Source organism: Salvelinus alpinus, chromosome 28, assembly GCF_045679555.1.
Source record: "Salvelinus alpinus chromosome 28, SLU_Salpinus.1, whole genome shotgun sequence".
Lineage (NCBI taxonomy): Eukaryota > Metazoa > Chordata > Actinopteri > Salmoniformes > Salmonidae > Salvelinus > Salvelinus alpinus.
In genome coordinates, this window is record NC_092113.1 from 38,968,252 (window position 1) to 38,981,933 (window position 13,682).

Sequence of the window (13,682 nt, forward strand, 5' to 3'; positions counted from 1 at the left end):
TACAGTATAGTGCAGTACAGTATAATACAGTATAATACATTATCGTGCAGTACAGAATACAGTATAGTATAGTGCAGTACAATATAATACAGTATAATACAGTATAGTTTAGTGTAGTATAATACAGTATAGTGCAGTACAGTGTAATACAGTTTTGTGCAGTATAATACAGTATAGTGCAGTATAATACAGTATAGTGCAATACAGTATAGTGTAGTACAGTATAATACAGTATAATGCAGTACAGTATAATACAGTATACAGTATAGTGCAGTACTGTATAATGCAGTATAGTGCAGTGCAGTATAATACAGCATATTACAGTATAATACAGTATACTACAGTATAGTGCAGTACAGTATAATACAGAATAATACAGTATAGTACAGTACAGTATAATACAGCATAATACAGTATAGTGCAGTACAATACAGTATAATACAGTACAGTATAATACAGCATAATACAGTATAGTGCAGTACAGTATAATACAGCATAATACAGTATAGTGCAGTACAGTATAATACAGCACAATACAATAGAGTGCAGTACAGTATAATACAGTACAGTGCAGTACAATATAATACAGAATAGTACAATAGAGTGCAGTAGAGTATAATACAGTACAGTGCAGTGCAGTACAGTATAATACAGTACAGTGCAGTACAGTATAATACAGCACAGCACAGTGCAGTACAGTATAATAACATATAATACAGTATAGTATAGAGGATGAGACTGCAGCATCTCAATAGGGCACAGTCATCAGATATGAATGGAAGCCCAATTTTCACCAAGTTGTCATTCATTCATGTGTAGACAAAACCATTTTCTTCTCTCTAAAATGCAGCCAATAGCCATCAGGTCTTTGTCACATAGATGATGATGTGGTTTCTCAGAGCCTGAAAACATGTTCTCTATCGATCCTCATGACCCAAATCACTCACAGTACATCCTCTGACCTGCTCCACAAACTACCACAACCTCCACAACCAGGCTCCAGGTCTTGGACAACAGCCCACAACTGGACTCGCAGACCTGGGTTTAACTAGTATTTGTTTACTGTGGTTGATTGAGCTTGCCTAGCACAGTGGAACCAATGAAACCGAGCTCTGCCTTGGCCAGCAGCCCACAACTGGACTAGCAAACCTGGGTTCAACTAGTATTTGTTCACTTTAGCTGCGGTTGATTGAGCTTGCCTAGCACAAGTGGAACCAATGAAACCGAGGTCTGCCTTGGCCAGCAGCCCACAACTCTAACTGGGCTACAACCTCTGCCTCCTCAAAGCACAGACCCTAGGCTACGTTCCATTATACACACTAACATACCACTTAGAATGTACACCCAATACTGCTTTATACTAAAATTGCTACTAATATGGACCTTGGAACGGTACCTGGGATAGAATATCTGATGGATGTAATAGCGCAGAATTAAATTAAATGTTTTCGTCTGAAAACTGAGCAGCTCTGATTAGCTCTGTAAAATCCAATCAACACAGTTGGAAAAACAAGATTATAATTTTGAAGGTGAGAGAAAAGTTAACTGCTGATTACAACTGTGGTGACTAAATGGACTCAACATGTTGTATTGCTGTTTTCTCTTCAGACGTAATCACTCTACCAGTTATTATATTGGTGCAATTATCTCTGTCTTGGTCTCTGTTTCTGTCTGTGACTAGAGTTGCTGATGTTGTTGTTGTTGCTGTTGTTGTTGCTGCTGATGTTGTTGTTGCTGTTGTTGTTGTTGTTGTTGCTGTTGTTGTTGTTCTGTCTTAAAACAATAGAAGAAAGCGAGTCATTAAATGTGTTGCCAGGCTGTAGCTATGGATTTAGCAAAACAAGATAGCGACCTATTGCGTGACTCGACGGTACCGATATGGAACCATCACTTTACACCGACGGTACCGATATGGAACCATCACTTTACACCGACGGTACCGATATGGAACCATCACTTTACACCGACGGTACCGATATGGAACCATCACTTTACACCGGCGGTACCGATATGGAACCATCACTTTACACCGACGGTACCGATATGGAACCATCACTTTACACCGACGGTACCGACATGGAACCATCACTTTACACCGACGGTACCGACATGGAACCATCACTTTACACCGACGGTACCGACATGGAACCATCACTTTACACCGACGGTACCGACATGGAACCATCACTTTACACCGACGGTACCGATATGGAACCATCACTTTACACCGACGGTACCGATATGGAACCATAACTTTACACCTACCGTACCGATATGGAACCATCACTTTACACCTACCGTACCGATATGGAACCATCACTTTACACAGACGGTACCGATATGGAACCATCACTTTACACCGACGGTACCGATATGGAACCATCACTTTACACCGACGGTACCGATATGGAACCATCACTTTACACAGACGGTACCGATATGGAACCATCACTTCACACCGACGGTACCGATATGGAACCATCACTTTACACCTACCGTACCGATATGGAACCATCACTTTACACCTGATACACCGCAAATCTTAATTAGTGACACCAGGACCTTGTTGTGACTCATATCTCAGTCTTTAGTACTTGGGGAAACTCAGTGTAAAATGTTCTTGTTTCTTATTGATTGCATTGATGATGTGACTCTGTGACAGAGCCTGGGGAGAGGCCACTGCCACGGACCAGAGCTAAGAGGGTCTCAGGGTACAGAGGCTCAGCGAGGCAGAGTTAACAGTTCAAACTTACGTTTTATTTCATAATTAACCAACAGAAATGCTTAAAGTATAACTTCAGAAACAAAGACGCTCTTAACCTAAAAGCCAGTCACGCCCCCAGCAGCAGCAGCAGCAGAAGCAGCAGCGTAATCAAGTATTGGGGCTGATTGTCCAGCCAATCACACAGTTGATTGGCTTATAATCCTCAACTGGGCTCCATTAGCGTCCCGTCTCGGAAGGTTCCGGTAGGTCCCGGAAGGAGGTGTGAGGGTGTTGCAAGAGGGCTTGCCACCTCGAGCGCCACAGACTCAGTAAAAACAATTGATCACAAAAAGATAAGTTTGAAGTAACTTATTTCTTGAAGTAATAAAAAGTCAATAACCACGTACAGTCGTTGTATTTTAACTTTTTTTGTACATAATGTTTCGTCATCATTTCCTATTTTTCACTCAAGATACAAACTTATACCAACGAACAACAACTTAGACACACACACACAATGACCATGACCACATCTCATCTGCCCAGACCTTCATGCTAACATCCTCACACCAATTCGTTTTTCTTGGTCGTCCATTTTAAGATTGAAATAATAATGTTAATGATGGCGGATTGATTGATTTCCAAGTTTTTAGTATAAATTTTGTCAAGATGAGAAGAGAATCGTCCAGCCCGTTGTGTATCCCACTACACCCCCGTATGACATGTCTTGAAATATGCAGACAGACTAATTAAAAGTACATTTGAATACTTCTGACAGACAACTTTCTAGCACCACCCACAACTTCTGGACTTCGCAGCATTCCCAAAAATCATGGCTTATTGAGTCATTATTAGTTTTACACTTGAGACGTGACTCTGACGTTCTGCTGTAGAATTTGTGAATTTTGTCTCTTGTATAATATATTCTATACATTAGTTTATATTGGATTAGGTGTGCATTTTCGTTAACTGTAATTTTGTTAGTTTTGCTCTAACTTCCCCTCCATCTTGCGCCAACATCAGTTCTTGGTTCCAATAGTTTATATATTTCTCTAAGAGATTGTCAGTTGGATGTTCTCTGCATGGTTTTGTATATTTTCCCTATTTTATGAACACCCCTTTTCTGACTCAAATAAGCTTCCCTCAAGGTTCGGATCATTTCCTATGACTGAAAAGAGCTTCTGGACATCAAACAAGCGATCAATTACCTCGATTTGGACAAAAAAATATACTTCAACGAGTCGGCAGCTCTGGATGTTCTGCTTACTCCGGACCATGGCCCGGTTGCATGAAACCTCTTAAGTGTTTCCCTTGAGGGTTTACCTTAAGGAATAATTTTCCCTTACCAAAGGGAATTGATTAAGGGCATTAATTTGAAGGCATGTATGGCAGAAATAGCTTTTGGTTACCGTGGAGACGGCCTGATTCAATGACTAGAGGTCTCCTCAAAGAGATCGCTTTCATTTTGTGAGATAGCAAAACAGAACTTCTACAATCAAGACAGGATAACCAAAATACTTCAGAAGATAATAAACCATGTTTTTATAGTTACTTTTTTCTCAACTTGTTTATATTACTTTCTAGTAAGTCAAGCTAGCTGACAGAGTAGCTATAGCTAACTAGCCTAGCTAGCTTTGTAGCCATGGATTGTGCACCTTTTATTAGCTAGCTAGCTGGTTGATCTTTACCGTTTGTAACCACAGCAGATGAAAGAAACATTAATCTCCACAAATGTGGTTTCATTTCTATCCTTACTGAATGATGCAGAGAATTGACCTCATGGGCACCCTTACATTTTTTACTTAATTTAAGGGGGAAATCCACCTTAAAATGTTTTGTGTAACTGACTTTATTTAAGGAAACTTTATGGGAAAGATGAGGGGAAAATGTACTTAAGGTGTTTTATGCAACTGGGCCATGTACTCAGGCCCTAATGCCCGGGACTCGAAAGAGGAAGTAGTAGCGAAAGAGAGGCAGGCGAACTGGCACCCTGACGAGACTACGTTGATGAGCAAAAAGACTGCCACTGCCCTCTGCTCTATTGGCGAACGTACAATCAATGGAGAACAAACTAGATGAGCACCATTCAATAAATATCTTTTAATGGGATCTGAAAAACGGTAATATCCCAAAAAAATTCAGAGTCGTGTCTGAACGAGGACATAGATATACTTTTTGCTGGTTTTTCTATGCATCATCAAGACCGGACGGCAGACACTGGTAAGACGAAAGAAGTAGGTGTGTGTGTCTCTTTGTTACCAACAGCTTGTGCTCGATATCTAATGTTAAGGAAGTCTCACATTTTTGCTCGCCTGAGATAGAATACCTCATGATATGCTGCAGACTATTCTATTTACCAAGAGAGTTTTCATCTATATTTTTCATAGCTGTCTATGTACCACCACAAACTGATGCTGTCACTAAGAACGCACTCGACGGGCTGTATAGGTCCATAAGACATTCAGAGGCGGCGTTTCTCGTGGATGGTGATTTTAAATGCAGGGAAACAAAAATCCCTTTAAGTCATTGCTTGAAATGATGCGCTTGCTTCTCCACTTGTGCGTCTCTAGGCAAATTATATTTACAGGGCTGGATCCCAAAATACATTTGTAAGTTACTCTAACACAAAGGCCTGATTGGTGGAGTGCTGCAGAAATGGTGGTCCTTCTGGAAGGTTCTCCCATCTCCACAGACAAACTCTGGAGCTCTGTCAGTCACCATCGGGTTCTTGGTCACCTCCCTGACCAAGGCGCTTCTCCCCCGATTGCTCAGTTTGGCCGGGTGGCCAGCTATAGGAAGAGTCTTGATGGTTGCAAACTTCTTCCATTTAAGAATGATGGAGGCCACTCTGTTCTTGGGGACCTTCAATCCTGCAGAAATGTTTTGGTACCCTTCCCCAGATCTGTGCCTCGATACAATCCTGTGTCGGGGCTCTATGGACAATTCCTTCAAAGTCATGGCTTGGTTGATGCTCTGACATGCACTGTCAACTATGGGACGTTATATAGACAGGTGTGTGCCTTTCCAAATCATGTCCTATCAATTGAATTTACCACAGTTGGACTCCAATCACGTTGGAGAAACATCTGAAGGATGATCAATGGAAACAGGATGCACCTGAGCTCAATTTCAAGTCTCATAGCAAAGAGTCTGAATACTTATGTAAATAAGGTATCTGTTTTTTATTTCTAATACATTTGCAAAAATTTCTAAAAACCTTGTTTTTGCTTCGTCATTATGGTGTACTGTGTGTAGATTGATGAGGAAAAAGTATAATTTAATCAATTTTATAATAAGGCTGTGACGTAACAACATGTGGAAAAAGTCAAGGGGTCTGAATACTTTCCGAACGCCCCTTGATTTTTCCCACATTTTGTTTTATACAAATTTTCTGTATCAATAGCCTCTAAAATATATGTAAACAGACCATAAATGTCTCAGATGTAGTTCCCTTGCAAAGCTATGTGTCCTAGTATACAATATCAGTACTTGTTGGATTTACAACTTGTCTAAGTCCTATCATCAACTGATTTCAACCAGTGTGTTGCTGAATGGAATGTTTGGCGTAATGGCAGTTAATTTGAAAAACGTATGGAATCATTCTTCTAAAACTGGCTGGCTAGCTAACATACAAACATCAGATAAATTATTCACATTCATTGCTTTAAACAATATCTTCTAACAGCATTGGCAAATCATGGTTGACTAACTCCCTGACCAACATATCTGACCTTGGGACCATCAAAAGTAGGTTTATGTCCATTCTCATATTCTAATTCCTAATTCTATGGTGAAGCAAGCAATCCTACAAGTTATTCCACTGGGGGTTTGTGGACCAGATGATTGTGGGAACAGCCATCCTACAGGTTATCCCATTGGGGGTTTGTGGACCAGATGATTGTGGGAACAGCCTTCCTACAGGTTATCCCAATGGGGATTTGGGGACCAGATGATTGTGGGAACAGCCATCCTACAGGTTACTCACTGGAGGTTTGTGGACCAGATGATTGTGGGAACAGCCATCCTACAGGTTATCCCATTGGGGGTTTGGGGACCAGATGATTGTGGGAACAGCCATCCTACAGGTTACCCACTGGGAGTTTGGGGACCAGATGATTGTGGGAACAGCCATCCTACAGGTTATCCCATTGGGGTTTGGGGACCAGATGATTCTGGGAACACCCATCCTACAGGTTATCCCATTGGGGTTTGGGGACCAGATGATTCTGGGAACAGCCATCCTACAGGTTATCCCATTCGGGATTTGTGGACCAGATGATTGTGGGAAGAGCCATCCTACAGGTTATCCCATTGGGGGGTTGGGGACCAGATGATTGTGGGAACAGCCATCCTACATGTTACTCACTGGAGGTTTGTGGACCAGATGATTGTGGGAACAGCCATCCTACATGTTACTCACTGGAGGTTTGTGGACCAGATGATTCTGGGAACAGCCATCCTACAGGTTATCCCATTGGGGGTTTGTGGACCAGATGATTGTGGGAACAGCCTTCCTACAGGTTATCCCAATGGGGATTTGGGGACCAGATGATTGTGGGAACAGCCATCCTACAGGTTACTCACTGGAGGTTTGTGGACCAGATGATTGTGGGAACAGCCATCCTACAGGTTATCCCATTGGGGGTTTGGGGACCAGATGATTGTGGGAACAGCCATCCTACAGGTTATCCCACTGGGGGTTTGGGGACCAGAAGATTGTGGGAACAGCCATCCTACATGTTATCCCAATGGGGGTGTGGGGACCAGATGATTGTGGGAACAGCCATCCTACAGGTTATCCCATTGGGGGTTTGGGGACCAGATGATTGTGGGAACAGCCATCCTACAGGTTATCCCACCGGGGGTTTGGGGACCAGAAGATTGTGGGAACAGCCTTCCTACAGGTTATCCCAATGGGGGTGTGGGGACCAGATGATTGTGGGAACAGCCATCCTACAGGTTATCCCATTGGGGGTTTGGGGACCAGATGATTGTGGGAACAGCCATCCTACAGGATATCCCATTGGGGGTTTGGGGACCAGATGATTGTGGGAACAGCCATCCTACAGGTTATCCCATTGGGTTTTGGGGACCAGATGATTGTGGGAACAGCCATCCTACAGGTTATCCCATTGGGTTTTGGGGACCAGATGATTGTGGGAACAGCCGTCCTACAGGTTATCCCATTGGGGGGTTGGGGACCAGATGATTGTGGGAACAGCCATCCTACAGGTTATCCTATTGGGGGTTTGTGGACCAGATGATTGTGGGAACAGCCATCCTACAGGTTATCCCATTGGGGGGTTGGGGACCAGATGATTGTGGGAACAGCCATCCTACAGGTTATCCCATTGGGGGTTTGGGGACCAGAGAAGTATTAGTGTGGCGCACCACAGCCTGGGGACGATGTTAGAGGAGGATAATACAGCTCAGTATCCACTCTTTCTTCTATCAGGGACTAGTACCAGGGACTAGTACCAGGGACTAGTTCCAGGGACTAGTACCAGGGACTAGTTCCAGGGACTAGTTCCAGGGACTAGTACCAGGGACTAGTTCCAGGGACTAGTACCAGGGACTAGTACCAGGGACTAGTTCCAGGGACTAGTTCCAGGGACTAGTTACAGGGACTAGTACCAGGGACTAGTACCAGGGACTAGTTACAGACTAGCTCTACTAACTCTCTCTGTCTAATGTTACCCAGAGCTCTACTAACTCTCTCTCAGTCTCTCTCCTCTCTCTCTCTCGCTCTCCCTCACTCCCTGCAGTCTCTTCCCTTCTCTTTCTCCCCCTCCCTCTATCTCTCCTTCTTCTCTCTCTCTCTATCCCCTCTCTCCTTGCACTCTCTCCCCCCTTCCCCCCTTCCCTCTCACCATCTTCCCCCTCCTCCCTCTCTGTCAACACACTTTATTTAGTCCCTGTAGTTGCGTTTCAGAATCCCCATCCATCTCAGGTTTGACTTCAACACAACAAGCGGTGTAGTAATGTCCTTCCTGGAGAAACTCCTCAGCTGCCTCACTCAATTTGTTGCTCACAGGTGGCCTGTGATGTGGTAAACAAAATCCAGATGGATGGAAGTGATCCCGAACCACCAGGCAGCTTTAAAGTTGTTAGAATTCACAATCCTGGGAGTTCCATTTGACAATAAGATTCCCACATACATTCTGGAACTATAAACTGTATTTTTTCCTTACACGTTAAAACAGCTTTACAGGGGTATCTATTTTTCATAGTTCAAGTCTATGTAATCCATGTAGTTTAGGTATCAGTCGTGCCTGCTTTTCCAGACCTTTGTCTCTCTAATCGACTCTGAAACAGTGGGGAGATGACCTCTTGTGAGTGAAGATAATGATAATTTGCATTTATATTAGAAGCCTGCTGTGTAAGTGGTGCTTTGTGGCGGTGAGGCGAACTCTTCATCATCATAGATCTAATGTACCTCACACAGACCCCTGAAGGACTGGGGGAAACGCATGCACGCACACACGCACGCGCACGCACGCACACAGAAGTACTCTAGCACACTTTTGGACCACAACACATCAGTCACATAGTGGAATGTGTGGGACTATTTGATTATTTTACAGAGATGATGGTTATATTAACCCTGACAATGTAAGTCAGAACATTGTGTCCAGATGACGAGCGTGTGCGCTAGCCTATCTGTACTGTCAGTCATGAAATGTGTGAACGTGGTTGAAGGACATGGGTTATTGGCGCTCGAGGCTGGTCTTGTTAACGGTTCAAACAGAATGTTCTAGCGATTCTGTATGCTGCGGAGTCTTTGAAGAACAGCGTGCTTGGAGACGCCTGCAAAGTGCTCTCTCTTTAGCTAGCTACTGCCTATATGTTCAGGGGGATAGATTGGGACAGCACATCATGCATTGGCTTTTAATGTATTTTTACATTATCCTATTCGTAATTTACCCTGAGAACACTTTATGACAAATGCTAAAATGGTTATTGCGTTATATGGCCTGTGCATTACAGCCAGATGCACTAGGACTGTAACTTCATAGTAATAAACCAATCCATTCTGAGTTCAGTGGATTGGTTTACAGTCATTCAGAGGAGCCTGATTGTTCTGCCCAATAAGTCTAGCCACTACCCCCTTCCCCTCGATCCCTCTCTTCCCCTCGCTCCCCTCTTTCCCTCTCTTCCCCTCGTTCCCTCTTCCCCTCGCTCCCTCTCTTCCCCTCGCTCCCTCTCTTCCCCTCTCTTCCTCTCTTCCCCTCGCTCCCTCTCTTTCCCTCGTTCCCTCTCTTTCCCTCGTTCCCTCTCTTCCCCTCTCTTCCCCTCGCTCCCACTCTTCCCCTCGCTCCCTCTCTTCCACTCGCTCCCTCTCTTCCCCTCGCTCCCTCTCTTCCCCTCACTTCCCCTCGTTCCCCTCTTCTCCTCGCTCCCCCTCTTCCCCTCGCTCCCTCTCTTCCCCTCGTTCCCTCTCTTCCCCTCGTTCCCTCTCTTCCCCTCGTTCCCTCTCTTCCCCTCGTTCCCCTCGTTCCCTCTCTTCCCCTCGTTCCCTCTCTTCCCCTCGCTCCCTCTCTTCCCCTCGTTCCCCCTCTTCCCCTCGCTCCCTCTCTTCCCCTCGTTCCCTCTCTTCCCCTCGCTCCCTCTCTTCCCCTCGCTCCCTCTCTTCCCCTCGTTCCCTCTCTTCCCCTCGCTCCCTCTCTTCCCCTCGCTCCATCTCTTCCCCTCTCTTCCCCTCGTTCCCTCTCTTCTCCTCGCTCCCCCTCTTCTCCTTGCTAGAGCGTCACCTCTCTCTACCTCCCCTGCTAGAGCCTCACCTCTCTCTACCTCCCCTGCTAGAGCGTCACCTCTCTCTACCTCCCCTGCTAGAGCGTCACCTCTCTCTACCTCCCCTGCTAGAGCCTCATCTCTCTCTACCTCCCCTGCTGGAGCCTCACCTCTCTCTACCTCCCCTGCTAGAGCCTCATCTCTCTCTACCTCCCCTGCTGGAGCCTCACCTCTCTCTACCTCCCATGCTAGAGCCTCACCTCTCTCTACCTCCCCTGCTGGAGCGTCACCTCTCTCTACCTCCCCTGCTAGAGCCTCACCTCTCTCTACCTCCCCTGCTAGAGCCTCACCTCTCTCGACCTCCCCTGCTAGAGCGTCATCTCTCTCTACCTCCCCTGCTAGAGCCTCATCTCTCTCTACCTCCCCTGCTAGAGCGTCACCTCTCTCTACCTCCCCTGCTAGAGCCTCACCTCTCTCGACCTCCCCTGCTAGAGCCTCACCTCTCTCGACCTCCCCTGCTAGAGCGACATCTCTCTCTACCTCCCCTGCTAGAGCCTCATCTCTCTCTACTTCCCCTGCTAGAGCGTCACCTCTCTCTACCTCCCCTGCTAGAGCGTCACCTCTCTCTACCTCCTCTCCCTCGCACTTTATCAGCTCCAGTTAATTAATAAAGTAGCTTTTCTGCTTTAGGTCTATACGGAATGGATCTAGTTGTCCTCGGGTCCGTTTGGAGTGGGTCTCTATATTTAAAAAGTGTATTTATGCCTATGGGTCCGGATGGGAAAGCCCCAGATCCATTTCGGAATGGGTGCAACCTTTTGGACCCGTGAAGGCCTCTAATATATAGTACAGTATAGTGCATTGGTTAAAGCTCAATGTTAAATTCAAATCTCCATACCATCATATCTAAGCCAATATGACACCAATATCGATGAAAATTTGCAAATCAAGTTGATTGGAGGTACACGACACACTCCTCGCCTCTCATCATGAGCCCTCCGGCCGTTACCGAGATCCACAAACCGGATTGTTAACAGGGTCGTTAGCATTAGATTTTTTTTTTTTTTTAAATGTCTTTCTCTGACCTACCTCAAAATCTAGACATCGGATAAGAACAAGACTACAGCATCCATGAAGTGATCATTAGTCTTGCCAATACGTTTGTAGGTGCCACAGTGTTGATTAAATGTAATAATTTATCACTCTCACATTCTAATTTCCATCCATTAAGAAACAACGATGTGCTACCTTTTTGTAGGTACAACGATGTGCTACCTTTTTGTAGGTACAACGATGTGCTACCTTTTTGTAGGTACAACAATGTGCTACCTTTTTGTAGGTACAACGATGTGCTACCTTTTTGTAGGTACAACGATGTGCTACCTTTTTGTAGGTACAACGATGTGCTACCTTTTTGTAGGTACAACGATGTGCTACCTTTTTGTAGGTACAACGATGTGCTACCTTTTTGTAGGTACAACAATGTGCTACCTTTTTGTAGGTACAACGATGTGCTACCTTTTTGTAGGTACAACGATGTGCTACCTTTTTGTAGGTACAACGATGTGCTACCTTTTTGTAGGTACAACAATGTGCTACCTTTTTGTAGGTACAACGATGTGCTACCTTTTTGTAGGTACAACGATGTGCTACCTTTTTGTAGGTACAACAATGTGCTACCTTTTTGTAGGTACAACGATGTGCTACCTTTTTGTAGGTACAACGATGTGCTACCTTTTTGTAGGTACAACAATGTGCTACCTTTTGCTACCTTTTCTGCTGAATATCAGAGTTCTAAAACCGGACCAAAGCACTCGGTCCGGTTTCAGCTACCTACTAGCGCAGCAACACCGCTAGTAGCGAGCTAACACCAGTCAGATGAGAGGCAAACTATAAGCAAAGCTACAAACAAATGATGATTTGAGAAGGTTTGAATCCTAAGCAACCTGCATACACATAGTTTGAAGTACAATAGACCAACATAGCTACTGTAGTAGGTCAAAGCCGTGAGCTGGAAAACCTTGGTAGAGCATGGGTGGTGCAGGCATTGTGGTGCTCGTGAATTTCCTTTCTTTTTCAGCTTCAGACCAATCCCTACTTCTCATTTAAAACTTTTTTTTTTTTAATGCAGTATATGGGTCTGATATTCACGATACGTATGGATACAATCTTCCTATTGCTCAATACATCGCTAATAGACAGGGTTATTAGTGGGTTTTAGGCACAAACAATATAGGTTTTTATCTTCCATTGTCTCAAACTATCACTAACAGTCTCTGGTTATTCTCTATGGCCTAGCTGGCACACACAGTGGAGGTTTCTATCTTATGTCTTGACAATGAGTTGAACATTTTAAAAGCATTATGTTGATGTACTGTACACTATTTCAATGGCGTTGATTGACTGTACGGGGAAAAAGATAACAGTTAAATATTTTGTACTTACTCTGCAGTTTCCCAGCTCCTCGACTGAAAGGATGATGGTACCACATTTCTTCCCAGGGATACCACTACAAAACAACAGAGAGAGAAACAGAGATAAAAGCTCCATCATGTGCTCATTACATTTAGTGTTGACATGACAATGCATTATAATGGGACTTCCACCTTTCGTCTTTTCTCTGTGAATCCTACACATTCAGGAACCAAACAGCACTGAGGAGGACTGTCTCTTATAAACTCCCTAAAAGTGCGCCCCAATCTGTCTTGATGTTTTCTTTCATGAACATACAGTAGGATTTTGAATGTTCCCAGCCCACTGTAGAATTAGACTGTTCCCAGCCCACAGAAGATTTAGACTGTTCCCAGCCCACAGAAGAATTATACTGTTCCCAGCCCACAGTAGAATTAGACTGTTCCCAGCCCAAAGTAGAATTAGACTGTTCCCAGCCCACAGTAGAATTAGACTGTTCCCAGCCCACAGTAGAATTAGACTACTCCCAGCCCACAGTAGAATTAGACTGTTCCCAGCCCACAGTAGAATTAGACTGTTCCCAGCCCACAGTAGAATTAGACTGTTCCCAGCCCACAGTAGGATTAGACTGTTCCCAGCCCACAGTAGCATTAGACTGTTCCCAGCCCACAGTAGAATTAGACTGTTCCCAGCCCAAAGTAGAATTAGACTGTTCCCAGCCCACAGTAGAATTAGACTGTTCCCAGCCCACAGTAGAATTAGACTGTTCCCAGCCCACAGTAGGATTAGACTGTTCCCAGCCCACAGTAGGATTAGACTGTTCCCAGCCCACAGT

The 13,682-nt window shown here is 44.6% G+C and overlaps 1 protein-coding gene across 3 annotated transcripts in view; it reads right to left on the bottom strand.

Moving 5' to 3' along the window:
- LOC139557849 (copine-8-like) overlaps nucleotides 1-13,682 on the bottom strand; it is a 217,468-nt gene that overhangs the window by 76,018 nt on the left and 127,768 nt on the right. For all 3 annotated transcript variants that reach the window (XM_071373098.1, XM_071373100.1, XM_071373099.1), the window contains one exon: nucleotides 12,881-12,944. In XM_071373098.1, coding sequence (XP_071229199.1) covers nucleotides 12,881-12,944 — 64 coding nt within the window. The remainder of the gene's footprint in view (nucleotides 1-12,880; nucleotides 12,945-13,682) is intronic.